This window comes from Aulonocara sp. 'chitande type north' Nkhata Bay, linkage group LG7 (genome assembly GCF_057382095.1).
Source record: "Aulonocara sp. 'chitande type north' Nkhata Bay isolate Kocher_YH1m ecotype deep benthic linkage group LG7, A_spYH_male_GT1.1, whole genome shotgun sequence".
NCBI classification, from domain to species: Eukaryota; Metazoa; Chordata; class Actinopteri; order Cichliformes; family Cichlidae; genus Aulonocara; species Aulonocara sp. 'chitande type north' Nkhata Bay.
The window spans coordinates 48,716,430-48,734,843 of record NC_141350.1 but is presented as its reverse complement, the minus strand read 5'-3'; the positions used below and the strand labels follow the sequence as shown (position 1 = coordinate 48,734,843).

Sequence of the window (18,414 nt, the reverse complement as noted above, 5' to 3'; positions counted from 1 at the left end):
AAAATGGACTAAGCCTGGTTTCTCATGCTGTGTTACATGCATTAAATTGTTAACAATACACTAATAATACAATGCTCAAGAAATAAAGGGGGCATCGCAGGATAACACAAAGTCAGTGTCCAATTAAGAAGCATAAATCGTTATACATCCATTTCATCTGCTCATCAGTTGCAAATTACAACAACAACAAGACAACTCCCAAAAAGGGAATGTTTTTTCAGATAGTGACCATTACTCTCTCCTTATCACTGAGACTATACCTCCAGTCATTTCAGGTTGCATCATAGCACATCAAAACATGCTTTCACAGAAGTCTTGGCCGAGTCTCCTAGCACACTCTCAAAAGTAAAGAGAAGACATGAGGAGATGGGCCATTACATGAGGACACTGGGACCTGGCAGGACTCCGTGTGGCTGGTGTGAGGGCCTGACTTTAGCTCTTACATGGTAAACACATCAGAGGGTCACCCAGGCAACTGGAGACTGAAAGTGACCAGCTGTCGACTTCAAAGTTGATGCGCTTCATTGTGGACGTAGCTTAATCCACCCATCCTCTTACTGTTATCCAAGTCAGGTTCGTGTGGGCAGCTGGAGCCTATCCCAACTATTATAGGGCAAGAGATGGGGTGTGTCGTAGTGCAGGGAGAGAAACCTCCTACGGACAATTTAGAATCACCAATTAATCTAAAACCTGCTTGTTTCTGGACTGTGGGAGAAACCAAGAGAAAGCTGACAGCAGCACCAGCAGAACATGTAAACTCCACACAGAAAGGCTCCGGTCTGGATTCAAACCCTATAACTTCTTGCTTTGAGGTAACAGTAACAACGCCAATCACTGCACCACTCTGCAGCCCCTGCTTTTTAGAATATTTTTGTTTTCAAATTTTATGTGCAAGAAAACTATTGACATGCCGTCTCACAAAACACAGTTTTGAAACTATACTCTTAGTGCTATTGCTTCAACCTACGTGCATTGAGTACGACAGCTGAACTGAGTTTAAAAGACATCGACTTGTGGGCTATAAAGTACTAGACGTAGTGTCCTGGAGTCCTGCACTGTAAATAGGTATCGGAGTTGTAGTTGAGCTAATGCAATATTTAAGATGATTCTCACTCAGCTTTCTGTGACGGTGGTTTTATTTCTGGGTTTCTGTCAACTTGAATTTACAACCTGTTACCTGAACTTGCTATTTTTTATTTAAAGTTAAGTTTCAGTTGTTGAGTGTTGTGTGCACAACTTTAATCTTCTGGGTTGATCTAACTTTTTTTTTTTTTTTTAAATCACATGTTACCAGTTGACATCATTAAATTAAACTGTCCCAACACTTCTCCTTTACCAGTGTGGTGTGCAGGAATGAACTATGATGGCTGGTCACGACAGGCGATTTTTGCCTATTGACCGACACTCAGCAGGAGTTTGGTGGTGCAGTATGGTGCTTGGCCTTCTCAGTATGATGCTTCCTGCCATATCAGGGGGCCATCTATGAACAGGTCACAGAGCACCTGATAAATAATAAATACCAGGTCTGACCTGGTATTATAAAAGCTTCTCTTTCAAGCTAAATAATGAGCTGACTGTGACATGTTAACATATGCAGCTGGCAAGCGTGCCTGAAAAATCTAATTTGACAGACTTTAACAAATAAATGGACACGGGTAAGAAAACCTGTGGTCACGGAAACAAACTATAATTTCTAGGTGGAATACTTGGACATGAACATAAAAAGAAGCCTGATGAATACTGGAAACACTTTTTTTGGTAACATAAGGCTAAGAGGCACTGGTTTAGCTCAGGTGGATCCAGGATGTTTGGCGTGAACGTGGCCTTACTACCACAGCGAAGGTACAGTCCCAACCATGAAGCTCACAGGTGGGAGTGTGATGACATGGACATGCGGGATTCCAAAAGGTGTTGGGGAGTTGTAAATATAAATGGAATCATGAGTACCTGTGGATACTAAAAAACAAACAAACAAACAAACAAACAAAAAACACGGGTGGAAAGGAATCTTCTAACAAAATAAGAATCCAAACACATCACAAGACTTTCCATAGGACAAAAAGTACTACCTCACCAAACTGTATGACTTGAATCCAGAAAAATAATGATAATAATAAAAACTTTAGAGAAGAAGGTAGAACAACAGATCCTTTTCTGTTTTTTACAGCTAAAAAATGCTTCTGTGGGATGGCAGAACTTCTTTCCAGAAACTGTGAGCAACATTAGTGTTCTCCATGCAAAAGAAGACTGGGTCTAAATTATAACATCGTGGCATATTAAATTATTGGGAAAAAAAAGAATTGGAGTAATGAAAGATATGCTGAGTGGCAAAAAACCCTGTTTGAAGTCATGTAAGTAATAGTTCACATGGGTGTACTGACTCCTGTTTCCTATTGTAATACAAGTGTTCAAATCCAAATCCAGATATTCGCCATTAAATGGATATAAAAATACTTTTGTAAGTAAGAACATTAATGCACATGTCACTTAATATCTGTCTCGTTCATTTTTCACAGGAAGGTTAAGATGGATAAGAAAGGAGACACATTTCTACCATGTCATTTTCCTGCCCTACATCCATCGTCCAATTCCGGGTCTATTTCTGACCATATTTCAATACCACTGTTGCCTATGGTTATACAATCATGTGTCTAAAAAACTCAATGAAACACAAAATGATGAATAGCAGAAGGGAAAAAAATATTGATAGCTTGGCTAAAGAGAGCAGAGTGATGTAAGAGTTTCCGATGTGGACAATAAAAGCCTTTAGAGCCGTTTTTCATAATCATGTCTGGGATATCGTTTGAGCTTTCTGTAAATGGTTCATTAAAAAGCATCGGAAGCACAAGAAGATCACAAGAGATCACAAGAGTATTCTGGGTTTCCTAAAGGATGTACTATAAATCAAGATTAATGCTTTAGCAAGCTATGTCACAGAAGTGGCTAGCTAAATCACTGTGGTAACTTACTTACCACATGTTTTGAAGCACTGTATAGAGTCGATGTTGGAAAAACACATTTTATATAGGCAGTTATCAAGTTGTACATGAGCTTTTCAAGTTCAAGCTGTGCAAACTGTGCATTGCATTGTAACTGGAATTTGCATGTATTCAGTTAGGGGCACAGAAAATGTATAGATGGTTTTATACTTGGTTCTAATCTGCTGCCAAGTCTGCCTTACACTGCTTGAATTGGAACTACTAGAACACAGACTAAAAAAATCAATCAGACCATTCAATCAATAAAATAAATTTCACTCTGAGCTGGCAGAGTCATTTCCATGACTCTGTTATTAAGCTATGAGGCAGTAACCTTTAATGTTTAAATGTATCCAGGTTAAAGTTTCAGAGCTCTAATGTGCAGCAGTCATGTAAGCTATCATCAATAGGTTAACATGCAGCTTGTCCTTTTTTTCAAAAGTGTTGCAATTTTTGTTATATTTTGTATACTTTTGTGGTCTTTATAGATTTTTATCATTATCATCTGATAATGACTCTGAATAGAGTGTGTACAGTCACAGGGATCATTTTGTCCAGAAGAAGAGTGTTTTTATTTCAGTGTGCAAAGATTCTGAAGCAGAAGGCCCAGCTTAACAGGGAAAGTTGATAACCACTGTAGTAATACCCCTTTCTCCAACTGGAGTTTAGGTTTTGTCAAGCCAGCTTATACAAAGCAAGTGTGGCTGTGTTGAATTTGCTTCATTAGTATACTCTTTAGGTCCTGAGTGTAACTAGTGGTTTGCACCTTTTTCATTGGTGAAGATTGTTGATTATGATAATTATACACCTATCTCCTCAAGAAAGTTCTTGACTTTGCTAGATGTTGTGAAGGGTTTTCCTTACCAAGGAATGTAAGAATACCAGGCTGTTGATTCGGCCACTCCAAAAGGTTTTGCTCTCTCTCTCTCTGATAGGTTTATTTTGGTTTTTTAAATCAACAGTGGCCTCCATCACTTGCATCACCAACTCTTTAATCCTCATACTGAGAATTTCAGTGCTACTAAATGCAACTTCATCACTTGGAATCAACAACAGAATCTGTTTAATTTATCAAGAAATAACAAGGGAACAAGGTGTACCTGGCCATGAAACTGCTTGTTGATCAACTTTCCAATTAATTTTGAGTCTCGAAAACAGAAGACTACAGTCATATGAAAAAGACTGTTTTCACAGGATTCACGGGAAGTACAACTGACCCATGATTCAGTAGCCTGTAGAAACAGCTTAAGCACCAATAACTTAGTAACAGTTTCCTGTATGACTTCTCACAGTGTTGTAGAGAAATTTCTGCCCCATGCTTCTGTGAGGACTAGAAATGTTGATTTACAAAACCTGTGCTAGCAAATGGTATGGGGACTGTAATTAATTTTAGATCGCTTTAATAGTTAATTGCATACTGAGCACTCAAAATAATATAAGTATAAAAGTTACAGATTCACATTTCATTTCTTTTATTTATTTCACACATGGTTCAACAGTGTTTCTTTTCCTACATACAGAACCTCCTTCCCATTAATATGACACTGCACCCATGGGTGAAAAGGAGCAGGAAGAAGAATAAATTCTTGTTAGCACCTGCCCCCTATCTGCAATCCAAATATTCTTACAAGAGGGCGCCAATACCCCCCAAAAAACCCTCTAACATGTATCTTTATGTAACAATGCAAAACTAAACAACAAATCAATATAATCAGCCATATACAGCATTAAATGGCAATGAAATTTTTTTTCTTCCACATTTAGCCCTAATTACTTTCATGTTCTTCATACTGATTTATCCTTTTAAGTATGTAACACATTTTAAAACGGTGCATGTTTGTACAACTCTTGAGATTATCTTCAAGAGAATCCCATATTCTTATACCTTTAACTGTCGGGCACATTTGCCTTTGTGTGGTCTTAGCAAACTTAAAGTCAAACTTTCTTCTACTGTCCCCACTTCCTGAACACAATACAAACATGTGTTATTTTTTGCCTTGCACGTGAATAATAATGTCTGTAATTTCACTAAGTCTTCAAATTTCAACAATTTCGATTTTATAAACAAATTATTTGTATGTTCTCTATATTTAACATTATGAACCATTCATACCACTTTCTTCTGTAGCAAGTATAGAGGATGTACATTCAACAAAAATATAAACGCAACACCTTTGTTACTGCTCCCATTCCCCATGGGATGGACATAGAGACCTAAAATTCATTCCAGATACACAATATAACCATCCCTCCCAAACAGTGGTCACAAATCAGTCCAAATGTGTGGTAGTGGGCACATCTGCTATATTGAGATAATCCATCCCACCTCACAGGTGTGCCACATCAGGATGCTGATCTGACATCATGAGTAGTGCACAGGTGTACCTCAGACTGCCCACAACAAAAGGCCACCCTGGAATGTGCAGTTTTGTCTCACAGCAAAATGCCACAGATGCCACAAGCAATGAGGGAGCGTGCAATTGGCATGCTGACAGCAGGAATGTCAACCAGATCTGTCGCCCGTGCATTGAATGTTCATTTCTCAACCATAAGCCGTCTCCACAGGCGTTTCAGAGAATATGGCAGCACATCCAACCGGCCTCACAACCGCAGACCTCGTGTAACCACACCAGCCCAGGACCTCCACATCCAGCAGGTTCACCTCCAAGATCGTCTGAGACCAGCCACCCAGACAGCTGCTGGAACAATTGGTTTGCACAACCAAACAATTTCTGCACAAACTGTCAGAAACCGTCTCAGGGACGCTCAACTGCATGCCCGTCGTCCTCATCGGGGTCTTGACCTGACTCCAGCTCGTCGCCGTAACAGACTTGTGTGGGCAAATGCTCACATTCGATGGCGTCTGGCACGTTGGAGAGGTGTGCGCTTCACGGATGAATCATGGTTCACATTGTTCAGGGCAGATGGCAGCTGAGAATGTCCCAGTTCTTGCATGGCCAGCGTACTCACCGGACATGTCACCCATTGAGCATGTTCGGGATGTGCTTGACCGGCGTATACGACAGCGTGTACCAGTTCCCACGAATATCCAACAACCTCGCACAGCCATTGAAGTGGAGTGGACCAACATTCCACAGGCCACAATTGACAATCTGATAGACTCCATGCGACGATGTGTTGCACTGCATGAGGCAAATGGTGGTCACACCAGATACTGACCGGTTCTGGGTCCCCAGACCCCCAATAGCGCAAAAAACTGCACATTCCAGGGTGGCCTTTTGTTGTGGGCAGTCTGAGGTACACCTGTGCACTACTCATGATGTCAGATCAGCATCCTGATGTGGCACACCTGTGAGGTGGGATGGATTATCTCAATATAGCAGATGTGCCCACTACCACACATTTGGACTGATTTGTGACCACTGTTTGGGAGGGATGGTTATATTGTGTATCTGGAATGAATTTTAGGTCTCTACGTCCATCCCATGGGGAATGGGAGCAAAAACAAAAGTGTTGCGTTTATATTTTTGTTGAGTGTATATAAGTCACGTATGTATTCCCCCACACCTCAGCACAATAACTGAGATAGGGGGAAATTAGTGAGAAATATAAAATATGCATTGCCTTATAATCTAATATATCTCTGACATTACCCAGAATATAAATATTTTTAACCATCCTTATTCTAACATATTCAATATGAGATGAGTTCAGTAACTCTCTCAATCGGAACTCCACCAATGGATAGAATTACTTCATCCTCTCTTACCCGATTTCCAAAAATCATAAATTTCGTTTTTGTCAAGTTCAAAGATAATTTGTTTACATCAAACCATTTTTTTAGTTTTTCCATTTCAGAAACCATTAATGATGGTTTGAGAGTTGTTTGTGCAGACTTTGTGGAAGGCGGTGTGCAGGAATGCGGGAGTGAACCAGAGCAAGGTCAAGAAACAATAGCTCTCACAGATAGATGCTGCCACAGGCTATGAAACTAGATTACAGGTTAGGAAGAGGCAGGCCAGTGTGTGTGTGTGTGTGTGTGTGTGTGAGTGAGTGAGTGAGTGAGTGAGTGAGAGAGAGAGAGAGAGAGAGAGAGAGGAGTTAGTGATCCCTAGGTGAAGCTGTACCTGATGGAGAAGAAGAAGGGTGCCAATAAGCGGCCCTTCTCAATGGTTTTTGACCGATCAGATAGAAACATATTCTCCTTTATAAATATGTGTACTATTAGTTGGGGTCATCTCTCTTCCAGAAGCTGGCCACAGCAAACTGTTGCAGACTGTGGTTTTCTAACGGGAAAGAGATCCATATGCAGGGACTGAAACCCTCTTTTACCTTAGATAAAAAGAACACGCAACACTTCTTTACAGCATTGCTTCTCATCATCAAGGTTTTTGGTTATTTGCCTATGCACAGCTCTCTAAAGCTCCTGCCACAACATTTCAACCAGGCTGAGGTCTGGGCCTTGGGCTATTGCAATATGTTGATTCCTTTGTTTTTGAGTCATTCTGCTGTAGATTATGTTAGCCCTGCAACAGACTGGCGATCCATCCAGGGTGTACCCCACCCGCCCTATGATAGCTGGGATATGCTCCAGCCACCTGTGACCCTGATAAGGATAAGCAGAAGTGACTGGATGAATTTAACATGCTAACTGAGGCCTGTAGAGTCTGAGATGTAAATCTTCACACCTGAAAACTCCACACTAGCAAACTGCCAAAACGTCATCTTGTATAAATTTGGCCACACTTGCTTATGATTAGTGATGGCCCGCTTGAAGCTGACGCTCCGGAGCGTGTGTCGAAAAAAACAACACACTGGTTCAGAAGCACTGTGTCGAGGCTTGCTTCGTTTGGCAAAAGTCACGTGACCAGTGACGTCCGAAGCTTCATTACGCACGTAACTGCTTCGGTACCTGATTCAAACGGATATAAGGAAGTGAATCATCCACGGGATTCGTGGAGTGTGTTGATGGTGACAGAGAGCGAAGAGGTGATCATTCCACTGACAGATATGGAGCCAGCGAGGAAGAGAGGACGTTCTGGCGTGTGGGAATATTTTGAGTTCATTTTGCTCAATTCATTTTATCTGCCGAAGTGAAAAACTTGAAATGTCCAAAATCATGTTTTCATAATGTAAATATCATTACAGCATATGACTTTAGGAACACTTCCATGTGAATTAAAGCTAATGAAGACTACAACAATGTATTTGACACTATACGTACATTACATTGCTACAGTTTAGAAAATCATTTTGTTCATTGTTGTTAGGTGATAGTCTGCAGGACCCAGGGATACCTGCATATCTACCAGCTTGCAGTGTAGTTCCTGCACTCCACAGCCTCTTCTGTTCCATGCAAGTGGATTTTCTCCAGGGCAGGAGAAACTATTTCTAAGAAAAGAAACAGACTCAGCCAGCGCACAGTAACACTAATCCTCTTTTTAAATGTAAATAACAAAAGGGCTACCTTACATAGATCATGTTTTTACTTTGCAAGTTCTTGATTAGGGGTGGGTTTTGATTATCGCCTTTCTGATTACAATCCATGCTAAATTGAATAAAGTGATATTGATTCATTAAAATCCCGTGTCGATTTGTAAATTAACGTTATTATGCCTGAAACGCCAGCATCTCAGGTTAAACCTCACAACATGTCGTCAAACACCATGCAGCTAAAACAGTAACTGGGAGCAGGTTTACGGATTCTGCATACAAACGTGAACACAGAGCACGGACCCGACGCGTCAGAGTCAGATTTTGGTGCGTCGTCGGGTCCGCGCTGTGTTTGCCTCTTTTTTTTCGCTGGCTTCTGCAGCTGCAGGTTTCATAACTCTCTGTTTACATCTCTAATTAAGTCTCACATGTGTCAGCTTTCTTTTAATAGATACGAAATTATGGATATATACTGTTAAATGATCAGAATTGTAATATTTCTGACTGAGGCAAAACTTTCCAGATTCCAATCAAATTGAATCGGATCCTGTATCGAATCAAAAATGATTCTACAAATCAGTGACGATGCAGCCGTACTCAGCTCCCTAAGCATTTTCCCTTTCCAGTTCACAATCAGTCCCACCCCTAGGTCAAAAATATGTATAGGACAATTGGCCTCATCTAATATTTTGTATGAACCTGTCCAGCTGTCCAGTGATTAAACGACAAGTAGATGGAGGCAGGACTTCACAGCAGGGGCATACTCCATAATGTGCTGTGCATTCTCATATGTATATTATATATATTGCTCACTTATTGTATTTACCAACATCAAGGAGTTATGAGCAAAGAAAGGCCACACCATAGTGCATGTTTAAATAGGGAAAGTTTATTGATCAAAATGTATTACGCAGATACGCATTACATTTTTTTCAGCCCCCCAATCGAGAAAACAAAACCAATTACATGTTCAAAGCAACGGAACGGTGGCCCAATATCAGAGAGAACTCCACTCTTGAGTGAGCAGTGATAATTGAGCAGTCCGTTTTATTTTGCAGATTCAAGCTGCTCTTCAAAATTTTCACCACCAGATGTCACCGGAGAGGACTGTGTTGAAAAGCTTCGAGTAATGAACCGTTTTTCAATACAAGCTTCAGTGCTTCGGAAAGCTTCATTTGGCCATCACTATAGTACACAGTATTTTTATTTTAACCATCCTCATCAGGAATAACACAGTAGTGTATTTTAGTGTTGTGATGCATATTTAAACAGGTGAGATATATTGTGTTTCTATTTTGTGTGAAGATGAACAACTACTGCAAAAGAGGGCTGAAAACAACTTAAGACACTCACCTGTACTTTGATGACGGCTCGAGAACTACGATAAAGAGGGAAATTCTGGTCACATGACAGAAGTCGTCCAATCAATACCTTTGAGCAATCTGCACGGAATGAGCTACAGGTGGGCACTTGTTGTTATTCTACAACCCCAGTTTATCGTAAAACTTTTCTAATAATTAACCTGATTTTTTTTTTCTGTAAATATGTCTCGGAACCAGATCTACTATTCCAACAGGTACAGTGACGACCATTACGAGTACAGGTGAGCATTATTGGTTCGCATGTTTAACTTTAGTAACGTCAACTAAAGATTAGCAACAAAGAGAAGACGTCTTCAGTGGATATTTTCTACCAAAAATTAAACGTAGACAACCGACACGAGGTGGTTTCAAAGTTTAAGCTTTGTCATGCTAGTTTTGCATGATAGTGCGATTTAAAAAAATAAATAAATATATATTTATATATCCCTCCGGCTATCCTGGGCCCTTTTTGTGCCACTTTCATGTTTTAAATGCATGCCATTTCCACTGTGTTCAGTGGAATATAACCAAATTTGCCAAAGGATAGTTTTTTTTCTGTCAATTTTAATATTTCAGTGTGAATTTCTTAAATCAGCCTAAAATGGCTGAGCAGCAAAAATCCCCACACCTCAAACCCTGGGGATATATATATATATATATATATATATATATATATATATATATATATAATTTTTTTTTTTTTTTTTTTTTTTTTTGGGTGGAGGTGTAATAGTAGAATAATGATCCCATTGAATGTTGCCGTTCAATGGGAACACCACCATTACGGTGACAAACTTTTAGTGGCTGTAAAGTGAAAGTCTGACCGCCAGGTGTCGCCAGAACAGCTCCAGTGCTCCTTGAAAGGAAGCGACCACCCTGAGTTAGTTCACATTTTCAGTATTGCTTCAGTTAATTTCCAGTATGAATTTTCTCGTTTCTTCTTTTTTTTTTTTTGGGGGGGGGGGTTTAAAGTTTTTAGTTTTTAATCAATTTCATTGCTAGTTTTAGGCTTTTAAATTATTTTTTTATGAAATGTATTTGTCAAGGGGGAAGATTTTGGAAGTTCATAATGGGTATAACAATACAAATACAAGAAGTCAGTCGGATTATAGTCACTGAAACATCTGAGGTTTAAATGAGCAGAGCTTTGTCATCTTGGTATGTTGGCAAATGTGACCATTTTTTATATTAAGATTTTTGAAAGCAAGTTAATATCTTTGCCACCCCCATCACAGTAGATACGTTTAAGACCCCTCAGGCCAACTTTGTATTGATTTGCACTGCTTGACCTGTCCCTGCAAAGGAATACATGGACTCAAGGCACGCCTGCAAGATCCTCTGCACAGCATAGCAAGCCACTCAATGGCTTAAATATAGCGGTTTCCTTTAATTTGGCACCTGTGTATCGATCTGTATGCGTTTTTTTTCTGTAGACAATTCACATATGACTTTCGGCTGCATTTTACTTTTTAAGTCGTGATGAAACATTTGTTCCTGGAGACTCCTGTATAGCAGGAACTCCCTAAGAGACTTTGAGTATGTTGTCTACATATCTGTCTCTGGACAGTTTTTATCAACATAACATCACAACTGCAAGATCCAGTTGACACTTTGCATGGTTGTAGTTTAAATCATATCTCAGATAACTGGTGTCATCCAACAGGATAGTTGCATCAAACCTTACAAGATATTTACACTCCACTATTAACAATCGTTTGTTCTCATCACTAGACATGTTGTTCTGCCTCGGGAGATGACTAAATATATCCCAAAATCCCACCTGATGTCTGAAGACGAGTGGAGACAGCTGGGAGTGCAACAGTCCCAGGGATGGATCCACTATATGATACATGAACCAGGTAATCTGCATGTAATATGTTATTGGCTTGCTTTTGAGCTGCTGAAATGTTGGCAACCTGGACTTGGCTGCAAATCCATTATGTTCTTAAAAGCTCTTGTAAGTTGGAGTTGATTTTTGATGCTATTCGTGCACTGTTATGTCTGGATGACTAGTAAAGCAAAAGTAATGGTTTTCTCCCAGTTCATTTAAATGCAGGCCCAGATGCCGAGATGCATCACCAGAATGGCTGCAGAGTCGTAGGACTTTGGCTGTAACTACAGTGTAGCACATCATTCTGGTAATAGGCCTTTAAAACACACAATGATCAGGCCTCAGGTCACTAACCTGTTTGTATATTTGTCTGCTATTGTTCTCCTAGAGCCACACATCCTTCTGTTCAGAAGACCTCTACCTCCGAAGCAATGACACAAGACCCCACCCTCGCACTACTGGAAGAGTCCTCCTGTGATCTTTTATTTAAGATTATTAAGTGTATACTGTCTGGCTGCTCACTGCAGCATGTGAATTTCTCAGCTTTTTGATGTAATCCCTCTGATTTGTTTGCCTTTTTTTGTTTTTTTGCGGAGAAAGGAGGAAGAAATCTTCTTTGACTTCAAACCGAATTTATAAATTAATTAGAGATGGTCAAATCTGGTGTCAGTCTCTCTGTGTGTTCAGTTACATTTGTTTAATTGTCATGCTCTGACCTTTACAGTAATAAACAACCTGCTAACCACCTCCTGTTTTTGGGTTATGTTCCTGTAAGTGGTCACAAGAGGGTGGTGTAGCTCCACTAAACACCACCATGAAACCAGTGTTGTGCTGAAATACAGAAATGTGCCTCATACATTAAAAGAAACTTAACGGAGAACCAAATTAAAAACAATTTAAGATAAACTGCTGTAAGTCTACAAATCTGAGGCACAAGTGTCAAAATCAGCTTACCGGTAAAACTTTTTTTTTTTTAATTAGATTTCAGTAAAGGCATTAACTATACATGATTTTCAAAGAAAATTCTTGATTATATTTACCATCTGTTCACATGTAATTTAAACACTAGAATGTGTTAAACTTGAAGGCATCATGACGTAAGCGACAGCATTTAAACAGTTTATTTCTGCTACAGCGTCAAATATGTAGTCACAGTTTTAATGTGAAGAAAATAACAGATGAAAAGCAGTGAGTGTGACAAAAGTTTCCATACTTGGGCTGAACTGCATTTCTTTTAAGATAAATTTTGCATTTTGATGGCATGTTGTTAAAAGAGAGCTACAGGCCCGATTCCTGCCATCAAATCCTACGAATTGGGTTTTGGGCTCGATGATTAAAGACATTTTCACTCAAGATTATACAAATTCCAAGTAGCTATGATGGACTTGACAGAAGCTTCTGAAGCCAGCGAAGGTGCAAACATCTTAAAATGAATCTCACAATAAACATTTGACATGTTCCATCGCTTTAAAAATGCGAAACATTCCTTACAAGCACTGCTCTCAGGACGTTTGACAGAAATGTATTTTTGGTACAAAGGCAGCCCACGTGTTCTCAGATTGATGAGCTTCATCTCCTTGCAGAGTTTGGTCGGAGACTCCCACATTATCACTGCATATAGGTGACCCCAACCCCCCCAACTGCCCTCACCCCTGCAGGAGGCAGATTGTAAATGTGTTGCTTCATGGTCCCCCAAACTCCTATCTAAGAAGTGGCATTGTTGTTTTTTTGACAGTTTCAGTGTCAAAGGTGTGGTCCACCTGGATGGAGGACCATGTTCGCAACCAGATTCAGCCAAGTCAACTCTTCACAGAGCTCTGTGGTCATCACAGCTTTCCTAAAGCGGGAAAAAACACAGCTGTACTACGCAAGCAGTGCGATTTAATTACACAAGAGAAATGCTGGGAGTAGTACTGATGCATTTCAACAACTGCACATGCAGATGGGGAAATAATTGTTTGATCCCCTGCTCACGTCCAACGAAGGTAACAGGCTAAGTTTTATAGTAGTATAATTTTAATGGAGGCAGACTATTAACCAAAAACCCAGAAAAGACACATATATAATGTAAAAGAAGTATTTGATCCCCAAGCAAATCATGACTTATTACTTGCCTCCATTAAAATTAAACTGCCATAAAAATATGACACTTTCATTTATTTGTAAATGAGCAAACTTACAAATTAAGCAAGAGATCAAATAATTATTTCCCCCATTTTAAAGCCACGAGAAAAGTACTGAGTCATTGACTTTAAAATTCTGTAATAACCAATGCACTGCTTTTAATCAGCTTAAGTATCTGGCGATACTTAAGTTAACCCATTCGTAACCTACAGGTATTGTTTTCTCTCTAGGAAGACAGACTGATATTAGTTAGATATTAGTCAAAAATGTCCAGTAAATTCAGCAACATCAAGAAATTTAGGAAATTTAGTTAAATGTCACAAGACTCACACGTGCCTGTATTGAAGGAGGAATCTCATTAGCAGCTTCTCTAAAAGGAACATAAGCTTTTAGTTACTCATGCAATTTACAAAATATGGTTAAAAGAACATGCGATTCGTACAACACCGTTAGATACATGACGTTAAAGGCATTTAAAGCTGTAGTCAGGTTAATGATTGGTGTATTTAAACAAGTGCACTTCAAAGCTTCAAAGCCCTTAAATCAGACCCTCATTTCGTTTGAACTAGCTCTTTCTTCGCATCCCTCGTTTCGTGTTATTGCTGCTATAAAAACCTGGACTTTGCACTTCTCCAGTACTCTTGACGAAAACAGCCTGGCAGCCTAAAGCTGAACATGCAGAGCAGGTTAAAACCGACGCACGTGACACAAACACAATCCAGGCGACTGACCGGAGAAGACCGCACACTCAGACCTACCCAGGCCTTTTCCCATCTCTTTAGCAGTTGCTCGTGCTCTGCGAGCGCACCTCTCCACTGGCTCAAATCTCGGGTTGGAATGTTCTCTTCATCTGTCGAACAACAACACGCTTTATGGAAATAAACCAGTGCAATTATCCATCTCTGCCAATGGAAACAGCCAGTCCAGAACACTCCCAATTCCATTCTGCATGCAGGACTATAGTCAATATTTTCCACCTGATACCTCCAATAGAGAGCCGGAGGTCAACTTCAGACACGTCATTTCCTGTGCTGGCCTCAGCAACACAGTTATACCGTGCGTCCTTGATCAGCGGCCCCTCTTGGAGCCAGCTGCTCACTAAAACCTCCCTCTGACCAAGCGGCCGACGGTACTCCTTTATGGGGGTGTCCAGACTGTGCCCGTTTACTAGCCAGTGAATGTGGACATCACTGGGACCTGTGGGACAGAATTGATGTTGACCTCTGATGTTTAAGGCACCACTGAGACATGCATGAAATACTTGCCTTTGGTTGGTCCACCTGTGGTCATCAATCAGTGAGCATGCATGCTGCCTGATCTCAGGTCTGATAGGCAAACATTTTCTAATTAGTATGTATCTGTCCTCTCTATGGAGCCCTTATCTTTTGAAAATACAACGGATGATGATAGTTTAAAAAAAAAGAAAGAAAGAAAAACAAACAAGGGTTGCAAACGTTTTACATTTTTATTTTGCCTCCCTACCAAGAACCACAGCCCCATTACGTCACCTAGTTTTATGTACATTGTCAAATTGTATTTTTTCCCCATATATACAAATATATTTACATTTGTTTACAGGCACAAAAATGATCTGGATAAAGAAAAGTGAACCCACTAAACTTTGTTTTGAGGAAAGATTCTTAATATCCTGGATAAGGAGGATCTGTCCGTCCGTCAGAGTGTGGTCACTGGACCCGATCACTGAGTTTTCCAGCTTAATGAATCCCAGCTTAATCTTTTTAAACATTCACGTTTGCTTTGTTTTTTTAATGAAATACTCTTAAAAATGGAGGTCAATCGTTCCCACAAACAGAAAAAAAAAGCAGGGAGGATCACTTGTTACACACAAACAGGAACTCTGACATGCTTGCACTCACTCCCAGTTAGCTGATGTTTGCCAACATGTGAGATGCAGGAGAGGAGAGTGAATATGCGAGAGTGATGGGTTAAAAAGCGAAAGGAAGAAATTTCTGAAGGATTTAGATTCTGGGGTGTGAGCTCAGCCTACGTCACATGCACCACTCACCCAGGGCGAGGCAGAAGAGAAGGAAGGCCTCCTGCGCGTGAACCCCCCAGGCCTGGTCCTTCAGCAGGGGAGGCAATAGTCTCACTTCGGCCTCCCGAGCCTCCGCGTTATGGGGCTTCGTGGAGGAGGGAGAAGAGGAATGGGGAAAGGAGGAAGGGAGTGCAGAGGGAGTGCTACCTCCAGAAGAGGACAGGGAAGATGAAGTGGCGACAGGAGAGGAGGCTGTGAGAGGGAGTGACGGAAGAAAAAGTACTGAGGAAAAAACAAGAAATTCAAACAGGGGCTGGCATGCAAACAGACAAAGGGATGACGAATGAATGGCCTAAAAAGTTCAAATCAGCTGCAATAAATTTAAAAAAAAAAAAAAGTAAAAGTAAAAACAACAAGGATGAAGATCACAACTAGTTAGACAAAATGTTACCACAGATGTGACTCATTATAAATAATAATTCTCTGAAAATTGTCTAAAACTGAAGGCTTTATAAAATTACAATTAAAAAAATAACTTCTGATGTTGCCCCCCTTTTTTGTTAATCATGTCACACTGTACATTTTTACATTATTAACAGACCACATATGGAAAGATCTCCGACAAGGGTTAATACACAGGACGACCAGAGTTGTATCTGTGTGGGGAATGTCGATTTCACAGGAAGGAAAATAATAATAATACTAATAAAACACGAGAGTCTGCACGCAGGAAACACAGTGGTACAAACAGTTTGATTCCTTCTCTTACTGCCAGTTCACTGGGAGAGATTAACGCCCACATGCTCCGGGTGGTGACGCTGTGCTAACCTAGGCTACAATATACTGAGCAACTCTTCCCTGAGAAATCAATGTAATACTGAAGCATTCACTGTGTAATGAAGTATTCACTGCTTTAAAAAAAAAAAAAAAAAAAAAAAAAAAAGTAAAGAGATGCAAATGCTTCAAATGCCCCCCCCCCCTCCCCCTCAGGCTGTATAGAAATGTGACTGCACTTTGGAAAGCATCACAGTAACTTACCAATTTGGTAAACAATGTTTCCAATTTGGAATGTTTAAAAAGAAAATTGACAAAAATTCAAAAAAAGTAATAGCTTTTCTTGCTGGGCTAAGCTGAAGGAGCTGCAGCTTCCTTGAATACAGTTGTTTTTTTGCTTCTTTTTTTTGCTTCACCATCACCATTAGCCCTAAAATCAAACAGCGGGAGTTAAAACTCTACAACCGAGCGGGAATGCCCGATCTGGGCCTCGGGATTCTCATGCCTTACAAAAATGTTGTGCCCTGGACAGAAGCTGCAAATGCAGAAAAAGCGCGGCCCCCTGCGCTCTCTGTGCCGAGAGGAGGGATCAAGTCTCTTGTGGCTAGCGTTAAGCTTCTGCATCTGCATCTGCATACTGAATGTCCTGAGATCCACAGTCCACATCAAAAGGTTTCTCCTTGGAGGGGCTTTCCTCTCCGAAACTGAGAGAGGGGACGCGACCGTTCCCGCACTCCGGCTCAGTTTCGTACCCCGTGTCACGGAGTGCCCGGAGGTTTTGAGTGGTTTGGCTGCCGTTCTGGGTCGGCTGCTCGGCCATGTTAATTTTCTCGATCGCAGAGGTTTCTATTAAACCTGCCTCACAGGCCCTGTACTCGGTCTGATGGGCGCTCTTGTGGCTGCCAAGTAGAGTGGCCCGCAGCCTCAAGCAGGGAGCTGGAAGGTACTGCATGTAGCAGTTGTACACCAGCGCAGCCATGAAGAGGAGGAAAAACAGGAGGAAGAGGAAGAGGAGGGCAGCGGTGTTGTTGTGCTGCAAATACTCTGCCGAGGGGTCCCGACTGTCAGGATGGGGGCCTTTGGAATTAGTGGGAAGAAGATTTACCTTTGGCTGGAGCTTGACTGTGCTGCTGGGGGGCGGGGTTAGTGACGCGTCGCTTTGGGGAGGGGAGGGTGGTAGGACTGTTGCTGCTGTGAAGCTGGGAGGGGCAAGGGCTGAAGTTAGTGCGGCTTTCTCCGTCTCTACTTTACCTTCAGCTGCACCCGTGGTAGCTGCATCGTGGCCACCAAGGGTGGTGGTGACGACATGCCCCGCCTGGTGCGGCGGTCTGGGCAGAAGATCCAGAGTCAGGGTGTATCCGGCCAGCAGGCGGCTGAAGTTCCTGCCAGCAGCGGGAGACCACTCCACGGACCAGCACTCATAGTACCCTTGGTCCTCTGGAGCCACGCTGTAAATGAGGAGCCCGTTTTCGGCTATGAGGTGGAAGCGAGAGGCCTCGGTGAGAACCGAGTCGTTAGATTTCCACATCACCTGGGCCAGGTTGGAATGTACCAGGCACGGCAGCTCGGCAGAGCTCCCCAGTTTCACCGCCACATGCCTGTAGTCCTTCCGAAACAGAACTGGCACTAAAAATAAGCAAACAAAAGAGACAATTGTGAGTTTTAGATACTGTCTGGTCTAATGGGGACAATTCCCAACACGAGGTACAAGTACCCACACACTGCAGTAGGCAAGAAGTGTAAATAAACTGGGTGGACCTGAACAGGTTTCAGCAGAAAAGTTAACAGTTAACTAAGAGTAATGGATAAGCTGTAAAAAAAACAGCAGCCAAAGGGAATTTGCAAATGATGAAAACCGATAAGTAACGACCAACAACAAAATGAATGTTTGACATGGCATGCAAAAGTTATGGCTGACTTACGGTCACAATCTCTTCATCTATGCATAACTTCATC

The 18,414-nt window shown here is 41.2% G+C and overlaps 2 protein-coding genes across 9 annotated transcripts in view; one reads left to right on the top strand and one right to left on the bottom strand.

Moving 5' to 3' along the window:
• Positions 1-9,843: 9,843 nt before the first annotated feature.
• On the top strand, positions 9,844-12,223 carry LOC147326053 (cyclin-dependent kinases regulatory subunit 2). The gene is made up of 3 exons (XM_086300951.1): positions 9,844-9,975; positions 11,465-11,592; positions 11,953-12,223. The coding sequence occupies exons 1-3, from the start codon at positions 9,917-9,919 to the stop codon at positions 11,997-11,999; spliced, it is 234 nt and encodes a 77-aa protein (XP_086157077.1). The 5' UTR covers positions 9,844-9,916; the 3' UTR covers positions 12,000-12,223.
• Positions 12,224-12,495: 272 nt separating this feature from the next.
• sema4d (sema domain, immunoglobulin domain (Ig), transmembrane domain (TM) and short cytoplasmic domain, (semaphorin) 4D) overlaps positions 12,496-18,414 on the bottom strand; it is a 41,355-nt gene continuing 35,436 nt past the window's right edge. For 5 of the 8 annotated variants that reach the window (XM_086300947.1, XM_086300943.1, XM_086300945.1 and 2 more), the window contains 4 exons: positions 17,710-18,084; positions 15,715-15,936; positions 14,673-14,885; positions 13,411-14,538 (listed from right to left, as the gene is read on the bottom strand). In XM_086300947.1, the coding sequence (XP_086157073.1) occupies positions 14,294-14,538; positions 14,673-14,885; positions 15,715-15,936; positions 17,710-18,084 (1,055 nt within the window). In that variant the 3' untranslated portion in view covers positions 13,411-14,293. The other 3 variants (XM_086300949.1, XM_086300950.1, XM_086300946.1) reach the window with 3 other exon arrangements.